Raw genomic sequence first — 16758 nt, forward strand, 5'->3', positions numbered from 1 at the left:
TTTTCTTGCTTAGCGAATTTTGAGAAGTTTCTTTTGCTTTCATAATTTGCTTACTCATTTCCGGTCTTCCAATTAAGATTTTGATTTTCTCTTTAGTTCAGATTTCCATTCCTTTGCCAAGCTAATTTTAACCCTCCCAACCAACATGAGGGAAACCTGCAATAAAATTGGTCTGAATATTATGTGCCCATCAGGCATGTTTTTAGCAAGTAGGCACATAATAAGGCAACTACACTCTGAGCTGACATTCATAACAGGGAGAGTTAGTGGCCTCAGCATAATCAGCCGTCCCACCATATTAAATAAATAATCAAGAGTTAGTGGATTTTAAAACCTTGATATAGTCAGCATCAGCTGCTGGCCGAGAGTGGACAAGCTTTTTTTTTCCAAAGCTGAAGCTAATAAAACAGCAGAATAGGACGATAGCTACTATCTTCAAAAGTTGCCCTTTGCACATCCAGTCCCTCTCTGAACATAGTACTCACCCCTTCCATTCCATCTACCTGCTCTGTGACTAATGCACACCTCCCCTCAAACAGTCCTCCCTAAAGACTTTCCAAACCCTCCCTACCCAGTGCCCTGTACTTGCCTCACTGCAGGTCCAGCACGGTCTCCATTGTGGTCTTTGTATCATCTGTAATGTCAGCAGTACCCACTACTGAGTTTGTGACACTGCTAGCACTTCAAGCTGCTGGCCAATCACCTCTTGGCTGCTGGATTGAGTTTTTTTCCAGTTGGTCAGCTTGCCACGGACTTTCCTTCTGGAGGGGAAGCAGAGGAGCTTTCAACAGCCCTTGCTTCCATTATATCTAGTCCTACAGCTAAACAACAAAGATGCACCTCATTCATTTAAATAGGTAATGCATGTTCCTTTATTGTCAAAGCAAACTGTGCAACTGGAGGATTAGTGAACAGTCAGCTTGCTGCATGAGAATAGCATCTTAGTGACTGATGTGATTCAGGCTTTTTTATTTTGGACAGACTCCTGCACTTCACTAAGGCAGCACACTTGTATCCACAGAACCTTTCTGTCCCTTTTCACCTCACTTCCATAAAATGAAGAAGTGAGGAGCCTTGGAGGAACTAGCCCCATGTCAATTTGCAAAGAAAGAGGGGAATAGATTATAAAGACAATGTGGAAAAAGTTACTGGATTTGCTTGCAAACTTTGTCAATGGTGGACTTTAGGGATATGCACATCCCATTGATTAGGGTGCCCACCTCTTCAAAGTACTGACTGGACAGAATTCCCACAATGTCTACAATCCAATTAAGGTATATTGTTCCTTCACATCAAAGGTAAGAGGTAATAGTTTGACCCTGCAGACACAATAAGCAAAATTAGGAATCCTTATCCTAACATGCATATTTGGGATTAGCTGTAGTTAGCATAGTACCCCACCAATTGATGGGCATTTGCTGGTCCCTTTGATTTCATGGTAAATTCTAGGTGAATGGACATTTATTATGATTGGATTATAAATATAACCAAATAGATAATATCAGGAACATTTAAGATTAATCTACTACAGGAATTTCATTTTCTTTTTGTGTTCAAGGGAAGTGGATCTTACCATCGGGGCCAACATTTATTGTCCATCCCATTTGGTTAGCGGGTAGTTAAGAATCAACCACATTGTTCGAATCTGGAGTCACATGCAGGCCAAACCAGGTACGGATAGCATAAGTTTTTCCCTGAAAGCACATTTGTGAACCAGATGGGTTTCCACAATTGACAGTGGTTACCTGGTTGCTAAATTTTAGTTCTAGATTTTTATTAAACTCAAATTTCATGATGCGATTTGTGGCTACGTACCCAGAATGTTAGCGTGGGGTTCTAAATATTTGAGATGTTAAAAGGTTAATTTGTTCTGCTGACATGTAAGAAACTGGATGTCCCAGGGGATGTGTTTTTCTGTCTTGCAGGCAGGATGCGACAATCTAATCACACTGTAAATTCTGCAGCTTAAGGAATAATCTAATCATACACTGTTTCTGGAAATAATCTAATCACTTTTTGGGTGGCATATGACTATGGGGGAGTGGCAGGAGGTTGTGTCTTATGTACTTGACTGACTGTGATGTAAAACCCTGTATAAAGGGAGGATGGTTCCCTTGTTCAGGGAGCCTCGCTTGACATGCTCCGCAAGCACTGCGAGGAGTGTTAAGTGATCCTCCAAAAGCTGGTACTTGCTGAAATAAATTGTGGCTGTTCATAGAAGTTGGCATATTGTAGTTTCTTCAAGCGTGTAAGAATCCCAAGAAGGGAACCTAACGTACTAACCTAGTGACATTATTACGACACCACTGCCTCCCCAGACCACTTAGGCATTAAATCAGCAAAATATGGAAAATGCTCCTGAACTTGGGCAAAGAACATGTTTTTCAAAAATAAGTCACACAAACACATCTTGGGGAAACTCAAAATTCATCTATTAGTGCAAAAAAAATTCATTTAACAAGTTACAGTACAGTCTTCAAAAAGTAACATACAGCTTCGATTGCTTTGCAAAACTAACCCTGAAGAGGAGTGAAAACAAATTTTTACATTTAAAAATGGGTTTGAAATCTGCTCGGTGATCATGACGAGTCTTTGATTTCGTCTGCAGAAATTCAATTACCTACCGTTACACTAAACCAGCTCACACAGCTGGCTCAGCCTAAAGTGGTAAGAAACCATTAGAACCATGGGAAGTGCAGAATGTTCTCAATCTCAGTAAAAGTGACTTTATTTAGTAGGAATTAAAAGCTTTAGGAAGGAATTAAGTAAAAAAACATACTTCTGTTATCCAGTAAGAAGTAAAAGGATAAAGTATAAAAAAGGTGCTTACTGCTTTCACCAAAGCCTCAATTACTTTACTTGTCCCAACTACAAAAATATTGCTTACGACGATGCAGAAATGAAATGAAGATTAATCTCATCCTCGACACTAATCTGCCCAATCCTTATTTGATTAGCGGATATTGGCTTGGCAGGGAAAGGGTATAAGGTTTGGTGGGGGTGGTGATGGCTGGAGAAAGATGCAATTGCATCAGTACTCTTGGGATTGGCAGACTAAACTGGCCACGCCCTCACACTCCATACCCACTGCTGAAAAATGTACATGTGCAGAAGGTGATTCATGGTGTAAGAAAATCTCACAAATGCTCACTGTTAATCCATACTTGGGTAATTCAGCAAGAGATGGAAATGTGTTGCTGGAAAAGCGCAGCAGGTCAGGCAGCATCTAGGGAACAGGAGAATCGACGTTTCGGGCATTAGCCCTTCTTCAGGAAGATATAATTCAGCAAGATATAATTTTTCACAAATAAAGGCCAAGGTGTACATTGTAGAGGGAGAGGGCATTATAGAGAGAAAAAATTAAATGGCTATGCGTATACCAAAGCAAACTTGAACTACATGTTTTGTTGGACCTTTTCACCTATCAAATTGATTAGATTCAGAGCCTCAAACTATGCCAAAATTCAAACTGTAAAAGATCCTGAATATCCCAGTTCAATTCGAAATCTTCTTGTTCACTTACCTCAACCAATACAATGATTAGGTTTGGCCTTAGCATTTAACAGCTGTGTAAAGAAAGGAGCACAATCAGGGAGCCAAGCTGAGTATATGCATATATTAAACGTTATAGCAATATTAGGTGAGGACAGGAGCATCCTTGATTATAGTTTATAGTCTGTCAACATTATCTCTAAGCTTCTGGGGTAAAAATAGTCGCAAGTGGGCACTAAAGAATGCCCAGTGTTTGCATAATTCAGCCTTCAGAAGACAAGTGAAGGGAAGGGAAAACTGAAAGATTTGGAGAATAGAAAAATAAAAAAAAATCCAAAAAACAGTCAAAAGCTGTATGTTTACATTTCTACATAAATAGATTGATGTTAGCCCTCAGCTTGATCTTTTCTTCAGTGTTCTCCAGGACATGTGAATATATTAACTGATATACATCTGTTAACTGCCCTCATGCCCAATCAAACTTTTCTAGCTATAGACCCAAAATTCAATTTTAAAATCCAGTTTAGATTAGATATCATCAGTTAGCTTTGAGGAGAAAGTGAGGTCTGCAGATGCTGGAGATCAGAGCTGAAAATGTGTTGCTGGAAAAGCGCAGCAGGTCAGGCAGCATCCAGGGAACAGGAGAATCGACGTTTCGGGCATAAGTCCTTCTTCAGGAATGGCTTATGCCTGAAGAAGGGCTTATGCCCGAAATGTCAATTCTCCTGTTCCCTGGATGCTGCCTGACCTGCTGCGCTTTTCCAGCAACACATTTTAGCTATCATCAGTTAGCCACAATTCTGCATAGTCTGTTTCAGTTCGTGTTACCAGCCTGTCAACCAGTATTTTGTTTCTCATTTTTAATGTTAGGAAGAAACTAGAGATTTGCATTGGGTTGCATAAGCCAGACAAACCAAAGTCCCACATTTTTCACTGTTAATTTGACCTTCATATTCAGCATAGAAACACTTGATAATAAACTAATGTGGCATTGTTTTGCACTGGCAGGTTGCAAACTTTTTCTATAATTCCCACATGCCACTGTATCAACCACATGGTGCCATGGGACACATCAATTCCCACTGAGGCAGGAGGAGGGATCAAAAACAGGGAACTGCTTCTCTGGACAGAAGTGTGCTGAACCTGGTTCGGAATAAGGAATTCCTAGATCATGGATGGAAGTAAACTGACAATTCACAGCTCCCTGCAGTTTACATAAAAATTTGTATGTTAAATGATTGGCATTATCCCAGCCTATATAGACTGCCACTGTGACCAAACAAAGTGTAAAATGATTCAGCAGGTCTCCAGTTAAATGTTCATTTTCTAATTACCCTGGGGAAAGTGGGATGCATCTGCCATTTTGTGGCAAGTTCTTTTAAAAAGCCATCACCCAGAAGAAATAAAAGTCATCAGGATGCCCTGCTCTCTTTTGAATTTGCCCAGCATCCATAGGCAAGTGATTCTTGTGACTGGGATTGGAAAAGTTTCAAATGATTTGCTACCGAGGCAATGAGAATGGCCTGTAGTAACACCCTAAGCTCAATCGTTCATAGATAAAAGTTCATACTCGTATTATCATAATATACAGAATACCGCTTTTATTTTCCATACTAAATTTTGAGAAAATTTTTAAAAAGTATTTAAATAAAAAAAACACTTTACATATTACCCAAAGAATATCTCGAGGGTCTGTGATAAAATTATATTTTTTATAAAATCACTTTTGAAAAAAGATGAGATGCAAGTTTGGTAATTGGAGTAACCAAATTAATAAAATAAATATAATTGCAGACAGTTTCTCTAAAACAGGATTTTGTTTGGAGGGGGTGGGGGGGTGGGAAGAGGGGGAGGAAGACCTTAGGAGGTGAACAGAAGGAGAGGGTGATAATTTTCGAGCAAATTTCAAACCATGGATCCCACCCTATGCTAGAACCTGAGAAAATACCCATCATCCATTACAGGTCATTCTGCTATAACACGTGTTTCGTTAACACGAACTTGCTAAACGCGGTTGACAAATTAGGGTCACTTTTTCTAAAGCACGAACTTTTAAAGCATGTATTAATAATAACGCAATTCCGGCCCCATTGGTTTAAATGGTGCTGCTATTATGCGATTTTCTTATAACATGGGGTTGCACGAGAACGGAACTACCGCGTTATAGCAGAATTGACTGTTCAGTACAACATGTTATTACACAATGATAACAGTAAGGCATTACATCATTCAGCCACAGCAAGCAAATACTGTACAAGGCTTTGGTATCTACCAAACTTGGCTTCTTTTCCAGTTCTTGAGGTCCAAGGAGATTGGAGAAACCTAACAGAAAGGACAGGTACTGTTGCTAGAAACCCACTAGCATGTTGAACAGCTATTTGGCTATTTAATTTCAAATTTTAAAGTTCATTGTAATATATTTTACCGGCATAATGATTGAATAAAAGGGACATTTAAAATCAAATATTATCAACCAGGGAAGCAAGTAGCAAGATCAGTGAATAAAAGAAATTAGTGATATAGCCGAGAGACTGTTGATGATGGATACAAAATGCTCTTACTGTAACTTAGCAAAAATATCAACTCAAAGTAAATGAGAATGGAAGGGAACATCAAACATGTTCAGTATTTGTCCACTAATATCAACACAGAGCATAAAAAATAAAAGGTGCTTTCCAATGGGCATCTGTTAAATTATTGGGCAGGAATGGGTGATTTTACATGAATATTCTTAAACCAGAAGAACTTGCAGGTGCCTCTTATATAATCAGAGTTTGGAAAGTGACAAATTGCACAGAGGGAGGACAGAGGACAGAAAATACAAGACAAATGTAATGCAGTCAGGATTTTAAAAGGATCAAGCACCATATTAATGAAAAAATATAAATAACATTACCTATATATCATTGAACTATTTCTATTTAAAAATACTACAAATCAAAAATATATTACATTTAATTAAGAATTGCATGTCTCAGAATGATTCAAGGATGTTATGAACTTCAAGAACTGGCAGAAAATGTTCCCACAGATTCCCAAAGCCCTGCTTGTATTCCAAAGCACATTATTATAAATATAAGTCCCAAAACATTCCCAAGCTGCCAGTTGTGTAGTTTAAAATCCTTTAATCTTCACATGCCCCTTATTGTGTATTTGTCATATTTTAAATCATATCTGTTGGAATTTCTTCTGTTGTTGCAAGATTCAGAGGTTTGTGCAACAGTGCACTCAAATGAAAGATACGAAAATAAACTAAAACAGGAAAATAATTAAAAATGGGCAGAAAAATTCAAAGTGTACAATATATGCATAACAGTACTCAATTTCTTTGGATTTTTTTTTCAGTATAAAAACTAAGTATTTTGGACTATGCTGATTGATTTAGTGGTTTTATTTACAATGATAAAATTTACCAATAGCCCAAAGTGCATTTTTATTTATTCTCTCTGTCTCTTTCCCTCCCTGGCTCAAGAATCTATGCACACACAAAGTATGGAATGTTCCCTCTGTGCTTTAACAATGAATTAAACATGAGATGCCTCTCCACTTCTAGGCTCTTGTGCCAATGTGCCATTTCATTTGGAATAAAGAACGGAAACTCATGAAACACAACAGGAAGGTTTCTGAATCCAAATTTTGTTTGCAGGACTGTATGATAACAGTAACAATCCTTGTTTTCCCATAGGATAAACTAAGAACTTTAAAACAAGAGCGAGTTGGGAGAGTTATAAAGACCATTCAGCCCATCTCTCTACAGCAATTCAACTGCACTTTAAAGATCCTCAACATTTTTGTCACAATGTTACCTGCATTCCAAAATGTTTGTCACTTGAAAGTTAAGAGCTTCTTTGCAATACATCCTAAACTTACTTTTCACCAATTTTAAATGTTGACATTATTTTCCTGGAACAATTATTTATTTTTTATACATGTCAGGGAGATACCCACAAAGGTGACTTTGGACTTTAGGACCAGGTTTTTCTTATCATGCACCACAGTTTTATACATGGGATCAGCCTTGTGACTCTTCTCCACATCAAGTACAATGCTCTATTGCAATTTCATTTTCATAAAATGCATAAACTGACTTTTCTTTCAACTACTACAAGAAGAATTATAGGTAGTTTAGAAACATTTGTCCCAGTGTTTGGCATAAAAACTATTTAAGGTGACAGTACCCCTTGCGATCTCAAAATCTGTAATGACACAGGCTGAGTAATCATTCCTGGATGGAGGGGAAAGTAATCTGAGTGAGCCAGTATGTAGTGCAGGTACAATAGGAGGAGGTTACTTTGGGCTATGATTGGATTTTTATATAGTGACCATTAGCCACATTTATATAAAAGAGCTAAGGTGCATAACTATCATTGAGTAATTGGGTGAAAATACAGATTAAGTAGGTATTCAGAATTAAGGAGATAAATTTGACAAAATGCTATTCTGTGATTAAAATAATCTCATTTCAAAGAAGATGAAATTTCTCTGGTTGACAACTTTACAAACAACCAAACCACTGGCAGACAGAATTTCACCCTGCAATTTTTCTATCATATACTTTGGAGACACTAGATTAACACATTTGGAAACAGCTTGCACAGTCTTACTTTCTACTCTTCATCCTAATTTGTTTAATTTTAACCATTTTAGGCCTTATTTAACTATCCCCATTACTATAAGCTAGCATCCTGGAATGGGCAAAGGCAGGCCACCTGCAGGACAACATTCATTAATCCACCCAGTGGTTAAGTCATAGTCAAATAACTAAAAGTTGCTCAACTGAAATAGCTTTCTGAATCGTTGTTCACAGCAAGTACAACCTCCAGCTAATGGAGTTCATAAATCACCTTCCCAGAAATTATGGTTGAAAAGTGTGGCACTGGAGAAAAGGCACAGGTCAGGCAGCATCTGAGGAGCAGGAGAGTTGACATTTCCTGATGGAGGGCTTAAGCCTGAAACTTCGACTCTCGTGCTTCTCGAATGCTGCCTGACCTGCTGTGCTTTTCCAACACCACACTTTTTGTCTGACTCTCCAGCATCTGCAGTCCTCACTTTCTCCTAGTTCCCAGAAATCATATCTAACTGAGCCTGTAGTAGTCATAGAATGTGTTACAAGGGTATATTTACAAACAACTTGATTTTAAAGTTGCAATATAGCTGTGAAGTCAGAGCCCAACCCAATTTTGGAGAGGAACAGAGAGATGCCTGGAGGGTGGTGTCTCTCTACACCTCATTTGATATTAATTAGGTGGTACTGAAATGCATCAAAAAAAAGCTTTAAAAGTGCTTGGGGGTGTGGAAGCCTTCTACTCAAGAATATTATTGGATAAATTCCACATTGTTTTGAAATGTTTATGAACGTAGCTTCCCGCACAGTCTAAATATTGAAATGTTAGCTAAAATGAGAAGCCCAGCATATTCATGCAGTCATGTCAGCTGAAATACAACCACAGCAAAAGATCCAGCCAGTGTCTATCAGAAACCCTTACACACCTACTCACTGTCACTGACTCCCTGCCTTCAAATTATCAAAGCAATATTTTTAAAAAAGTCTTGCTCTAATCAGGGTTGCTAAGTTAGATTAAATTCAAAACTTCAAATCATACACCTACAGAAAAAGTTGTTTTTTAATTCGGGCCCTCATCAACTTCTACAATTTGTTGGGATTTTTGTGGTTTTGAACCTTTAATATTCTAATGGATAATCCTAATTAAATATCCAACCCAATTTTGCCCATTTCCCTACAATATCAGTGGAACAGTGTCACTTCCTCCAGTGTTCATTTCCCTGCTGCACCTTTCTAATAAGCTATCGGATTAGATTCAAGCAAGTTTTGTGCTGTATCCTTGCTCATAAGGAACTAAATTAAACTGGTCCAGTACAATTTGGGCCAGAGAGGAGCCAATTCCACAGCTGTACAGTGGCTCAGTGGTTAACACTGCTGCCTCACAGCACCAGGGTCCCAGGTTCGATTCCAGCCTCAGGCGACTGTCTGTGTGGAGTTTGCACATTCTCCCCGTGTCTGTGCGGGTTTCCTCCGGGTGCTCTGGTTTCCTCCCACAGTCCAAAGATGTGCAGGTCAGGTGAATTGGCCATGCTAAATTACCCATAGTGTTAGGTGCATTAGTCAGAGGGAAATGCGTCTGGGTGGGTTACTCTTCGGATGGTCGGTGTGGACTGGTTGGGCCAAAGGGCCTGTTTCCACACATAGGAAATCTAAAAACATCACAGCATTTACTCTTCAGTTAAAAGCCTGAGACCAGCATGTATCTCGGAGGAGGGCAGCAGGGATACTAAAAAGGAGTTAAAAAGTCCTGATATACAGAAAGCATTTTGCTACTTCACAGTTTTAGAATTAATACAAGTTGTAAGGCATGACATTTATTAGCAAAACTAAAATGTAACAAGCATTTTGAATTATGATTTTATAAAATTTTCTTTACAGTTGGGATTTATTTACACGAATAGAACTACTATTAAACTGAGATGGATTCAATACAGATTACACTTGACTGAATAAGACAAACGTGAATGTTAAAACATGGGAGGGCATTTCAAATAACTGTTCATTACCCCTAGGGGATTAAAGACTCATGATCCCAGTTCTGCTCAGCGAGCCCTATATCTAGATACTGATGAAGAATTAGGGTTACTAACTCACTGAGATTGTTCAGAATTCACTGAGATTTAGGTACTGGGTACTACTGAAAGTAATCATGGTGAATTAATAAGAAATTAGTTTTCTTTAAACATGTTTAGGAATTATAAAAAAAACTTGGAAAATATCTGTACCTCCTCTTTTCCTTGAGATTACTTCTTAAATTAGTGCTTCGATAATGTTTTTTGTGATATTAGAAGGTGTCTCCCCATTAAATTATGCCAAGGTTTGAAGGAGTGAAGTTTTACTATGGTAAAGGTGGTATATAAATGAAAGGTGTCCCTGACTATGCAATATAGAGCTGTTTGACTAAGTGTGAAGGTTGAAGGTCATGAGATGAAACTTAAAAATAAATACATCTGATTAAAGTTGGCAATCCTATGCTGAACGGAGCTACCTGAGGCTTCTAGTCACCACTGGATGGATTCCCAACAATTCTCAGCTGGGGATCATGTTGGAAAGCAATTTAAAACAGGAATTGATCTATTCTCCATTCACCCTGCTATGAGAATGCTTCAAACTGGTTGGGCACAAAGAAAGCTGTTCTTCCTGCAAGTGAATCGAATGATGGTGGGCAGGAGTAATCAAAGTGATAGATGCAAGACACAAGAAATTAAGTAGATGGTAATTGTATCCCATTGCATTATACAGAGTGACCACTGGTGAATTGATTTAGGATGTACATTTGAGGAGGGGAAGAGAGCAGGAAGAGATATATACTCTGAAAATAAATGTTTTCCTTATAAAAATTAGCTTTATTCCTGCAAATTATCAAGCAAAATTTTACAGTCACAGAATTGTTAAAAGCAATTATTTTCCCCACTCCTAAACTAAGTTTGGATTTTAAATTCTATGAATAGGACAAGAGAAAAAGTTTTAAACTGATGAAAAGTAACTTTAGGACTAATATACTCCTCAAACACTTGGAATCCATGATCCTCTGGAATGAGCTTTTGAGCAAACATTTGGATTCATTTAAGAAAACAAATCCAAATCCAGCATTTGGGCAACACAGGGATGTATATAACTGAATACTGTAGATGAATTAAGATGGGAAAACTGGCCTTTATTATGGTGAGTAACTTGTGATTTTGGAGCAACAGTCATCATCAGTTATTCACTAATTTAGATGCAACAACATCTGAAATGCAACATGAACTTTCTTCACCTACAAAACCACCCAGACATCCTCACAATTTCAAGTCTTACTACGCTGTTTCAATAGATCAAGTGTGTGAAATGGTCAATTATGGTAGGAGAACTTGGTCAAAACAAGAAAAAATGGCACATGATACCATCGTAGAGAGGGAAGTGAAGAAAGCCATTTAGATTAATCCAGTGACTAGACATAACTTTGCAGGAATTGGAGATTAGGAGGCTGGGCGTGCAGGAGGAAAAGATTTTAGAATATATATTATTACACACATACATAACTGATTGCCATATCTCTGTCTGTGCCATCGACTAACTACTCTGCTCATCTAAAATGAACTGTTTTTACTTCAGAGTTGCAGATTCTAGCCAAGGAAAAGGCTCTGAAATTGATCTAAAATGGTTAACTGCTAAGCAAGTCCAAGTAAGTAGCCCATTTTTTTTCATATCCTCCCACAACTGAAAAGTCAGTCTAACCAATGCTGTGTTTCATGAGAATTCCAAGTATAACATTAATCCAGAATTCATACAACACTTTATAACATTTGTCATTGGGACACAAGTTAACAAATCTACACAAATATATGATGAGCCTCTTCATTCGAACACTCTAGAAAAATCACAACCCCACATATAGCATGCATTTTAACAGCTCCCTCTATTGTAGAGAAATCATATTTAAAAAGAAAATTTAAATAGAGATCACACTCCCCGCCCACTGCATTACACACACCTTGTTCAAACACACTTTCATACAACTCCCTAAGATAGTATTTTAAAGAGGGTGTGTATGAGAATGACGAAATACTCCAAACACAAATATATATCAATGAGTTTTGACTGTTGGTATCCTGAACTTGTTGACTATTCACCAACCAAAAACATACGCTGAAGGTGTATTCCACATCTAACAGTGCTTGTTCCTGCATGTTAAAGGATTTTTTTTAGTGCAAAAATAAGGAATGTGGTAAAATGTTGCCTGTAGTGGTGTCTAACATCCTTTCCCCTCTAAGCTTCCACACCCTCTCCTCTTCACACAGTGCTGACATACACATCTTGCCCCACAAGTTCACTATCAAAAAGTAAGGTCAATCCATTAAATAAAATCTTAAGTGAAATATATATTATTTACACACCCACACTAGGACTTGTTAGCCAAATAATACACCCAATGTTGCTTCAGTTCTCCATTTGGATCTGGAAATAGTTTGGAGGGAATAAGACCAACTGGTGAGGATGTTGCAGCCAACCTACTCTGGTCAACCAATAATAAAAACCTCTGATTATTTATAGAGTAGGTGGCTATTCAATTCAATGATCAAGAGAAATTAGGAGCTTTCCTTGCTAATTATAAGCTCTAAATCTATTGTTGCATGACAAGAATTTAAATGCCATTAGAATTCTTCCCTCCTAAAAATTCACCACGCTCTAATAAAACTCTACAGAAAATAAATGTTTTGTCTGCTTTAGGCATTCTCTATGGTAGTTAAGTGTTTGCCATGGACTGAAGGAATTATTGTAGACATCTCAAAGGCTCAAGATCTACTTTTCATGTAAGCTCTGTGAAGCAGCAACCAAAAAAGTAGGTCAAGGATTCACACTATCAAGAAAGCCCACACAGCACATGGCCAAGTTACCTCCAATATTAGCTATAATAGGCACCAGCTTTCATCTTTTTGTCAGAATACACCTTGGTAAAACCAAGACAGTAACTTGAATTGAACACCAGACCGAACATTGTGCCACCAAATAATAATTCACCTGAACAAAGAAGGCACAGTTGCCTGCTAAACACACAATTAATTAGAATTAAGGTTTCTCTTTTTAACAATGCATTCAGTCTCTTGGATTTGTCAACATCCCACAATGTTGTCTGGAGTGGATTACTAGAAAATTAATTTACAATTCATGCCATGAATTTCAATAAAATCTTACCTTTTGAAATAATTTTACAATCTCACTTTCTTTCCCCCCGCTCCACCTTATATGGACCAAACTGATGAACACTGGGTGAGGGCCTTGTATGACCTAGCCCAAGTTGAGCTCTTGGCTAGAAGTGCAATGAGCTTAGAGGGTCTATATAATTATTATGTTACAAAATAGAATTAGTAGTTTTCTCACCCTTTCCCTTTCTCCATATTTGACTGATTAGGGATTCACTTGTAAACATTTTTACATAGGGTCCTGATCTGCAAACAGCTGAAACCCTCTGTATAAAAGTGCTAGGCCTTCCAACTTTATTGCTAACTTGAAAAGGTGCAAACCTTTTCTATACCATCTCAGTCCCGAATCCTTTCAAATTCACTATTGTCACAGACGCTGTACATTCAGTAAACGTTCCTTTAAAAACAACTAAATTCTTAGATTTTAAACCTGTTTGCAAAACAGCAACATTTTTTTCAAAATGAAAATTAATTGGAACCTGACTTTGGAAACAAAAAAGCTAAATATTCTTTTAAAAACACCTAGAAATTTGTTTTACTAGAGTCAATCTCATTACAGCTGTTCATGTCCTGTGTTTGTACTGTATAGTCAAAAGTTCGAATGTTAAAAATAAAAGCTAGTTACACCAAACTATGAATTCAAAAAAAATCATAATTTAACATTACTTTCTGTTTGATTAAAATTAGAAACTGACCAATGCCAATACATACTGGAAACCTGTGGTGATATTAGGGAAGTACCTACATGAACCTTGGCCCCTCATATTTATCCATAAGCATCATTTGCACTGAGGGTCAGCAAGCATTTGAACATGTACCAAGGATCAATACCCATCAGTTACCAGGGCCTGAAGACAGTAGCATAGGTCAACTTCAACTTAAGATTCTAGCAGTGATTTCTTTTGCCTAAACTGTAAAACAAGAGGTCTAAGCATTCTACTACCAAGCTATTTCTGAATTAACGTAAATAAAAAATCCTTCTTGCCCATTTTTGTTTAAAAAGGATGAGGAACTACTAATAGAAGGTTTGTGCCCCTATTCCCTGCCCATCCCGCCCACCTCCCTGTTACCATGATTTGGTTTAGCTTTCACACAATTGGCTTTTGTTATCCTCAATCAAATCCTCATCTACATTCAGCCTCTCAGGGAGCTCTTCACTCTCCAAAATCTTAGAGCAATCTTCTTCCGGTCGATCTTCAAAGTGCTGTTGGTTGCTGTTTTCTTCCAACTCCATGTTCAGGCTGACAGCCTCCTCCCCGATGCCCTCTCCACAGCCAGGATCATTTGACCCCTCTGCCGCAACGCTGCTGGTGTCCCTCACCCGCGGCTTGCGCCCCCTCGCGGAGGGGGTGCCGTTGCAGCCCTCTTTTTTAAGGTGCCTGTGCAGGTGGTCCGAACGGACGAAGGTCTTGAAGCAGGAATCGCACTGGTAGGGGCGGAGGCCCGTATGGGCACGCATGTGATTCTTCAGGTCATAGTTGTGCGCAAATGCAGCTCCACACTCAATACACAAGTAGGGCTTCTCTCCTGTATGTTTCCTCATATGAACTTTTAACTTGTCCTGTCTAAACAGCAGAAAAAAAAAGACACAGGTTAGAAAAAGGAACATTTCTCCAGATCCTACCCTCAATTTAGCAAACTTCTAGATCAGTCATTCAAACATACCTCTTCATTATAGAATCTTGAAATGTTCTAAACCAAAGTACTGTTTAGCCTAGTCACTATCCTATTTATTACACTGCACTCTTACTCTATTAAACTCTTGTGGTGTTTGGACTCTGGGCAGCAGCCTCTCCTCTTGGTTTCTACAGCACGGTGGCTCAGTGGTTAGCACTGCTGCCTCGCAGCACCAGGGTCCCAGGTTCGATTCCAGCCTCGGGCGACTGTCTGTGTGGAGTTTGTATATTCTCCCAGTGTCTGCGTGGGTTTCCTCCGGGTGCTCCGGTTTCCTCGCACAGTCCACAGATGTGCAGGTCAGGTGAATTGGCCATGCTAAATTGCCCATAGTGCCAGGTGCATTAGTCAGAGGGAAATGGGTCTGGGTGGGTTGCTCTTCGGAGAGTCGGTGTGGACTGGTTGGGCCGAAGGACCTGTTCCTACACTGTAGGGAATCTATTCTAAAAAAGAAGCAATGTTCAATTTATTTGTCTAGCTCCTGGCCCAGAAACCTGTGTATTTAAGCAAGGCCTTCATAGCAAAGTCTACATTTTTGATTATAGTACTTAATTGTGAACCTATCCAGATAACCACTGACTTTCCCCGATTTTGTTTTGAAAGTGGGATTGATCAGACCAGTGAAGGATGATGTTATATTAAAATGTTCAGTATTCAGCCCAGCTCTGAGTATCATACTTTATGAAGGAAAGTATTTAAGAGCATGTAGAAAGGATGTATGGGTATGGCTCCGGGAACGGGGGATGTGAGGTAAGAGGATAGGATTGCAGAAGCTGAGGTTATTCTCCTTAGAGAAAGGAAGATTGAGAGAGGTATTTAATATCATAAGTAATCTGGACAGAGAAGGCAAAACCTTTAAGCAGAAGGCACTTATACTGATTGACAAAGAGGCAAAGACAATACAAGGAAAATCCCTTTTTGTTCAATACAGTGAGTGATCAGGGTGCACTGCCTGAAAGGATGGTAAAGGCTAAATCAATTGTAGTTTTCACAAGGGAACTTTCAAAAAAGCAACTGAAGACAAATAAACATTTCCAAGCCCTGTAGGTTAATCATAGAATCCCTACAGTGTGGAAACAGGCCCTTTGGCAACAAGTCTACACTGACCCATTCCATTACCCCACATTTACCTCTGACTAATGCACCCAACCTACACATCCCTAAACACTATGGACAACTTAGTACAGCCAACCCAACTAACCTGCACATCTTTGGACTGTTGAACCGGAGCACCCAGAGGAAACCCACGCAGACCTGGGGAGAACATGCAAACTCCACACAGACACAATCACCTGAAGCTGGTATCGAACCTGGGTCCCTGGCGCTGTGAGGCAACAAGGAGCCACCAAGGAGATGGATTCACCACACAGATCTTGCAGAGGTGGCACAGAAAAAGCTGGCCCGATGGCCTCCTTAAAAGCTGAAATTCGAGGAAGTAAAGCCCCCTCAAAAATGGAATGTGACTTCACAAACACGTTTAACAGATAACAATTTTAAATTTAAAGCAGTATGGGTGTAGCCCGAGATGGGAAAAGTATATGTGTGAACGCATTGGCAGTTTTGCAATAAGAAATTTTGAGATCGGCAGGGAGGTCCACATAGAAGAGACACCTGAAACCCCAGGCTATTTATACAGGAAGTGAAGGCTTCCATTTACGTGATAACTCGAATGTTGGCTCCCTCTCAGCTAGGCTCTACAAACCCTGGTCTTCCAAATTATGCTGTGAAGTTTCAGCAGGCTTTTAACAGATCTTGCAATCACTTTTATTATTCATACTTTGTGGTGAACACCAGCTGTTTTTGGCAATGTCACCATAATATTCCCTTCAAGGGACAATAACG

At 38.9% G+C, this 16758-nt stretch overlaps 1 protein-coding gene and 1 long non-coding RNA gene across 3 annotated transcripts in view; one reads left to right on the plus strand and one right to left on the minus strand.

Annotated features, from left to right (window-relative positions):
- Window positions 1–16758, plus strand: part of LOC148142534 (uncharacterized) — a 93924-nt gene that overhangs the window by 31654 nt on the left and 45512 nt on the right. The window contains exon 2 of the long non-coding RNA XR_015751875.1: window positions 11654–11723. This is a non-coding gene — a long non-coding RNA (uncharacterized LOC148142534). The remainder of the gene's footprint in view (window positions 1–11653; window positions 11724–16758) is intronic.
- Window positions 6645–16758, minus strand: part of LOC122565175 (zinc finger and BTB domain-containing protein 7A-like) — a 183219-nt gene continuing 173105 nt past the window's right edge. For both annotated transcript variants that reach the window (XM_043720878.2, XM_043720877.2), the window contains exon 3: window positions 6645–14807. In XM_043720878.2, coding sequence (XP_043576813.2) covers window positions 14324–14807 — 484 coding nt within the window. In that variant the 3' untranslated portion in view covers window positions 6645–14323. The remainder of the gene's footprint in view (window positions 14808–16758) is intronic.

Source organism: Chiloscyllium plagiosum, unplaced genomic scaffold (assembly GCF_037043375.1).
Source record: "Chiloscyllium plagiosum isolate Xiang-an unplaced genomic scaffold, Cpla_swu_hap1 HiC_scaffold_28, whole genome shotgun sequence".
Classification (NCBI taxonomy): domain Eukaryota; kingdom Metazoa; phylum Chordata; class Chondrichthyes; order Orectolobiformes; family Hemiscylliidae; genus Chiloscyllium; species Chiloscyllium plagiosum.